This window comes from Arachis duranensis, chromosome 10 (assembly GCF_000817695.3).
Source record: "Arachis duranensis cultivar V14167 chromosome 10, aradu.V14167.gnm2.J7QH, whole genome shotgun sequence".
NCBI classification, from domain to species: Eukaryota; Viridiplantae; Streptophyta; class Magnoliopsida; order Fabales; family Fabaceae; genus Arachis; species Arachis duranensis.
Window position 1 is genome coordinate 25,184,298 of NC_029781.3, and position 7,053 is coordinate 25,191,350.

General features: G+C 39.5%; 1 protein-coding gene across 1 annotated transcript; it reads right to left on the reverse strand.

Annotated features, from left to right (window-relative positions):
* Window positions 1-2,531: 2,531 nt before the first annotated feature.
* On the reverse strand, window positions 2,532-4,070 carry LOC107469683 (uncharacterized). The gene is made up of 2 exons (XM_016089060.1): window positions 3,890-4,070; window positions 2,532-3,037 (listed from the first exon to the last, which is right to left on the reverse strand). Exons 1-2 carry the CDS (start codon window positions 4,068-4,070, stop codon window positions 2,532-2,534), a joined length of 687 nt encoding a protein of 228 aa, XP_015944546.1.
* Window positions 4,071-7,053: the final 2,983 nt, after the last annotated feature.

Consider the following 7,053-nt stretch of genomic DNA (forward strand, 5'->3'; position numbering starts at 1 on the left):
AAGTGACATTTCTCAAAATTGAGCACAAGGTTTAATTTAGTACACCGCTCTAATACTTTTGCAAGATTGTCCAAGCAAAGGTCAAAGGAGTCTCCATAAACACTAAAATCATCCATGAACACCTCCATGCAATGCTCAAGAAGATTTGCAAATATATTCATCATACTGATGAATCCACATTTCATGGTATTTATTTGCTTTAATTAGGAGGATTTCATTGACTTTTCTTGCATTTATTCATTGAAATAGCATAGTTTCATAATTTCTCCCTAAATTGTACTTGAAAGTGAAAACATTCTTTTTAAGCTTTATAATTGCTAAATTTTATTTACTTTAATTCAATTTGATGCCTTGATGTGTTTGTTGAGTAATTTCAGGCTTACAACGCAAGTATGGATTGAAGAACTGGAAGGAAAGCATGCAAAATGGGAGAATTCAAGAAATGAAGGATTTGTAAAGCTGCCAATCCTAATCTCTCGGTACTAAAGTAATCATAACTTGAGCTACAGAAGTCCAAATGAGGCGGTTTCAGCGGTATTGGAAAGCTAATGTCTGGGGCTTTGAAATGATATATAATTTGCTATAGTGGACATAAGTTAAAGTGTGCGGACGCACATAATTTGTGCGTACGCACAAGTCAGAAAATAGCAAGTGTACGGATGCACACATCTGTGCGTCCGTACAGGTCCTGGCACGTGAGCTCATTAACTGCAAATTGCTGGAGGCGATTTCTGGGCCCCCAAAACCCAATCCAACTCATTTTTGAAGCTATTTCAAGCCAAATTGAAGATGAATGAAGGGGGAGCACTTAGGTTTAGGTTTTATCATGTTGTAGGTCATTTTCTAGAGAGAGAACTCCCCCTTCTCTCTAGAATTAGGGTTCTTATCTTTGTTCTCTCTTTAATTTCTCTCTTTAGTTCTTGTTTAATTGTAGTTTCATTTACATTTTCTTGTTCTATTGCCTGTACTCCCTTTGTTTCCTTTGTTAATTTCTCTTTTATGCTCACTTTAGTTGTATGAACACACTTGTCACTTTTAATTTCCTTTAATGCAATTTTGATGTTTATATTTTTTTATTGCCTTATTGAGTTACTATCTTTATTTTTCTTGCTTGGTAGTTGTAGCGTTTATTATTTCTTGTCATTTACCATGCTTTCTTTTCATACCCACCAAGTGTTTGATAAAATGCTTGGTTGGGTTTTTACATAGTTTTTCTCACTCTTAGTTGAGAAATTGAGTGGTTTGGGTGAACTTGAGTGGTGGATGTCCATTCCACATTGTGTGAGCGTTGTTAATTAACTTGGTTTCCACTAACCCTAGCCTTTCACTAAGTTAATTAGTGAGTTGGTTAGGACTTGTGGATTGAGGTTAATTATGCCCTTTTGACTTATCCTTGATGTAGGGTTGACTAATTGGGATTAATTCACACACAATTACCATATTTGTGGTCCACTATTAGGATAGCAAGCCCTAATTACCCAATCCTCACCAAGAGCTCTTTTAGTATTTAAATTCTATTTTCACTGTCTTTACTTGCCTTCATTTAATTTCTTTCATGTTATGTTACCTTTTTGCCTTTTAAATTTCTTGTCACTTGCAATCGCAACCCTCAATCCCTCATAGCCAATAATTGAGCACTTAATTGTAATTCCTAGGGAGAACGACCCGGGACTTCAAACTCCCGGTTATTGTGTTTTGATTGTGACTATCTTTTGAATTAACATTTGATTAAGAGAATTCATTGTTGGTTTGGACTATGCTACTAACGAATTGTTGGTTATATTTTGATTGATTCTAAACTGAAGATATTCTCTTGTCACATACACCTTTGGAACATAGCCGGTGCGTTGCACAAGCCAGAAGGCATTCTCTTGTAGGCATAAGTTCCAAAGGGACATGTGAAGGTAGTTTTCTCTTGATCTTCTGGAGCAATGTGGATTTGAAAGTAACCGGATAACCATCTAAGAAATAGTAATGAGATTTACCGGACAAACGATCAAGCATTTGATCGATGAATGGGAGTGGATAGTGGTCCTTCTTAGTGGCCAATTCAACTGCCTATACTCGATACAAACCCTCCATGAGTTTTGCACCCTTGTTGCTACAAACTCCCCACTCTCATTCTTGATTGTGGTAACACCGAACTTCTTTGGAACCACTTACACGGGGCTCACCCATTCACTATCCGAAATCGGATAGATAATGTCGACTTCAAGCAAGCGGGTGACCTCCTTCTTCACAACCTCTAGAATAGTTGGATTCAAACGCCTTTGAGGTTGTCGAATAGGCTTGGCTCCTTCTTCAAGAAAAATGCGGTGTTCACAAACTTAAGGGCTTATGCTCACTATGTATGCCAAGCTCCACCCAATAGCCTTTTTGTTCCTCCTTAAGATATGAAGCAATTTCTCCTCTTGTTGGGAGGTAAGCTCCTTTGCAATAATCACCGGGAGCTTTTGATTTTCTTCAAGATAGGCATATTTTAGGTGGGGTGGAAGTGGTTTCAAATCTACACTTTGTTCATGACTCGGCACTTAATCATCCAGCAACACTGGAGGTGGCAAGGTGTCCTCTTTACATTCATGGGAGTTCCCCACACTTGGACCTTGAATCATGCTCTTCTCATCAAAACCATTATGGTGGACTTCGGCCACAACATTATCAATCAAATCACACCGGAAAATAGAATGGTCCTCCGGTGGATGCCTCATGGCTTCATCAAGACTAAAGCTCACAGCTCTTCCATTAATCTCAAAAGAATAGGTACCCGAAAAAGCATCCAATTTAAACTGGGAGGTCTTCAAAAACAGCCTTCCAAGCAAGATAGATGACGTCCTTCCAGTGTCACTAGGGGGCATCTCAAGAATATGGAAATCAATCGGGAAGAACAACCCCTTTATACTCACTAGAACATCTTCCGCAATACCAACCACAGATATTATGCTCTTATCCGCCAAAACAAAATGGGCCGCCGACCGTTTCAACGGTGGAAGCTTCAATGTATCATAAACAGATAGAGGCATAATGCTAACACAAGCACCTAGATCACACATGCAATCAACAAATTATACACCATCTATAGTGCAAGTGACTAGACAAGGACCGGGATCACCACATTTCTCCGGTATAGCACCCAGAAAAGCGAAAATTGAGCTTCCCAATGGAATAGTTTCTAAATCATGAATCCTTTCCTTGTTTATGCACAAATCCTTTAGAAACTTAGCATATTTAGGGACTTGGCGAATAGCATAAAAAGGGGAATAGTTACCTCAACCTTTTTGAATATCTCCACCATCTTGGGATCTAGCTCTACTTGCTTCTTGGTCTTTCTTGCTAATGGAGAAAATGGAATTGGAGTAGCCTCTTCCAAGACATTTCCATCCTTAGAAACTCCATCCCTTGGTTGAGCAACTTCTTCTTCAACTACCTCTTGTACCTCATCCTCCTCTTCGATTTTTCTACCTCAACCACATCCTCATCTTGAGTGACTTCCTTTGGGCTTGGCTCCTCGAGATTTCTCTCTTGCAATTTAGTGCTGGACCTTAATGTGATGGCATTGATGCCACCCTTGGGGTTGGGTAAAGGTTGAGAGGGTAGTGCATTAGAACTTGAAGGTTGAGTAGTGGAGGTAGAGGGTGGTTCCATACGGCATAGAAGTGCTTAGATGGTAGAGGTAAGTCCGGTGAGACTAGAGGAAAGTGTGGTTTGAAGCTCTTTTTGTCTTTGAAGAATAGAACAGAGTGTCTCATCTTGGTTGGAGGAAAAAGAAGGATAAGTGATTTGGGGGACTTGTGGTTGGTTGAGTTGAGTTGCTTGCCTTTGGTGAGGTGGTTCCTAAGTTTGGTAGGTTTTTCCTTGGTTTTGTTATTGGTATGGAGGGTTTTCTTGGTACCGGTTTTGTTGGTGGTTATTATTCCACCTTTGGTTCCCACTATTGTCTCTACCTCCTTGGTTGTAGTTGTCCCTCTATCCTTGGTTGGGATTGTCTTGCCAACCTTGATTGTAGTTACCCCCTTGATTATAGTTGCTTCCTTGTGGATGATACCCTTGATTTGGACAGTTGTAATAGGCATTAGTAGCCTCTAAGGTATTGTCCTCTTGGAGACTTGGGCATTCATCAGTGTAATGGGGGTAACAAGAGCAAATTCCGCATATTCTTTGAGGGACCAACTATTGACATTATTGTTGTTGAGGAGGTGGAGGTTGTTGTTGACTGAGTTGGAGTTTCTTGAGAATATTAGTCATTTCTTCCAAAGTCTTGGTAAGGGTGGTGGTCTCACCACTAGAAGAAACTTCATTTATGGCTCTTGGATGATTGTTCTTTTGTCTAGCATGTTGGGTGGACTCGGCCAAATCGGTGAATAAGTTGCCATACTTCCTCCGCCGTTCTATACTTTATCAAGGAACCATTACTTAAAGCATCCAAAAGGATCTTATCTTGAGGTTTCATTCCTTGGCAAAAGTAGCTAATCAACACTAGAGTGCCAATCATATGGTAAGGGCATGAGTCAAGAAGCTTCCGAAAACATTCTCAATACTCATAGAGAGTCTCCAATTCACCTTGGACTATGCATGAAATTTCTTTCCTCAACCTATCCGTCACTTCTGGGGGAAAGAATTTGTCTAAGAACTCCCTCCTAAGCAAATCCCAATTGCCAACAATCTCATCATCCAAAGTGTAGAACCACTCCTTAGCTCTTCCCTCAAGAGAGAATAGGAAGGCAAATAACCAAATGGCAACCTCATCGGAACCCTCCCGCCTAGTTATTGAACATACACCTTGAAAGTCTCTAAGGTGTCTAATAGGATCTTGAGCGGGAAGACCATGGAACTTGGGTAGAAGATTAATCAAGGCGGTTTTGAGCTCAAAATTAGCATTCAAATCCGGATGACACACTTGAAGCGGTTGAAGAACAAAATCCGGAGCACTGGCTTCCTTAAGAGTGACTCTCCTTGGAGCGGCTATGGTGTTGGTACCTAATTCAGTGGAAGACATATTAGTAGTATCAATGGAAGAGTAGATGGTTCCTTCCTCAAATGACGCTTCGGATTCAACCTCGGATAAGGTTGGTGAATTGGTAGCAACCCTTTCACCACCTCCAAAGGCTAACCGACGTCGAGCTTGCCTAATATAGAGTAAAGTCCTTTCAATCTCAGGATCAAATGTGGCAAAGCTTGGATCCGGTAATGAACGCATCATTCAATGAAAGAACAATAGAGCTCATGACAACAAAATTCACTAAAAAAATTAATCCTAAGTAACAGTTGAACTAGCAAATAATCAAGAAAAATGCAAGTATTCACATATCAACATATTTACACTAATCAATAACATGGCACACATATACAACTCCCCGGCAACGGCGCCAAAATTTGATGCGTTATATTTTGTCGGTATAGAATTTACCAATAAAATTCAGTTGTGAGTATAGTCTAAACCAACAAGTTACCCGCACATCAAATTTAGAAAATGTGTCACCACAATTCAAAATCAATAACTGGGAGTAGAATCCCAGGTCATTCTCCCTAGGATTTACCCTAAGATGCACATCATTGTTTAGGAGTTCTCTTGGTATTTTAAGTTGAATACAAGAAAAGTAAATGAATATAAATTGAAACAATGAGCAATTAACAATTGGAATAAGAGAACCAAGAAATTTAACTAATAAAGGTGAATGACAATCAATCAATGTAAAATCCTTGGCTAGGGGTGAAAATTAGGAGTCCTATCATTATAGTCTCCATCAATTGTGACAAAAATTGGCTATTGCTCCACTTAGTTAACCTCTAACTATGAAGGAAAGTCAAGTGGAGATAATCAATTTGAGTCCACGAATCCTAGTCAAATCCTAAGGAAAGACTAGCTTTAGTGGCATGCAAATCAACTAGCAATTTCCAATTATGAATCAACAAAAGACATTGACAATTCAAGTGTCTCTAATTGCCCAACCCCAAGCCATGAGTGAAAAATATACTCCATAACTATAGTTGACATTTCCTCAAACACTTGGTGAACAAAATTGAAAGACATTGTGAAATTGAGAAGCAAATTCAGATCAAGGTTATTGATGAGCGGATAATTTATACGCTTTATGGCATTGTTTTTAGTATGTTTTAGTTAGTTTTTATTATATTTTTATTAGTTTTTAGTTAAAATTCACTTTTCTGGACTTTACTATGAGTTTGTGTGTTTTTCTGTTATTTCAGGTATTTTCTGGCTGAAATTGAGGGACCAGAGCAAAAATCTGATTCAGAGGCTGAAAAAGACTGCAGATGCTGTTGGATTCTGACCTCCCTGCACTCGAAGTGGATTTTCTGGAGCTATAGAAGCCCAATTGGCGCGCTCTCAACTGCGTTGGAAAGTAGACATCCTGGGATTTTCAGCAATGTATAATAGTTCATACTTTGCTTGAGATTTGATGGCCCAAACAGGCAATCCAAGTCAGCTCAAGAATTCTGGCGTAAAACGCCGGAACTGGCACAAGAATGGGTGTTAAACGCCCAAACTGGCACAAAAGCTGGCGTTTAACTCCAAGAAGAGCCTCTACATGAAACTGCTTCAATGCTCAGCTCAAGCACACACCAAGTGGACCCGAAAGTGGATTTTTATGTCATTTACTCATCTTTGTAAACCCTAAGCTACTAGTCTTCTACAAATAGGACCTTTTGCTATTGTATTAGACATCTTGGTAGCTATCTTTGAGTAGTCTTATGCTATCTTAGATCATGGGGGCTGGCCTCTCGGCCATGCCTAGACCTTGTTCTTATGTATTTTCAATGGTGGAGTTTCTACACACCATAGATTAAGGTTTGGAGCTCTGCTGTACCTCGAGAATTAATGCAATTACTATTGTTCTTCCATTCAATTCAGCTTATTCTTGTTCTAAGATATCACTTGTTCCTCAACTTGATGAATGTGATGATCCGTGACACTCATCATCATTCTCACCTATGAACGTGTGCCTGACAACCACCTCCGTTCTACCTTAGATTGAGTGGATATCTCTTAGATTCCTTAATCGGAATCTTCGTGGTATAAGCTAGAATTAATGGCGG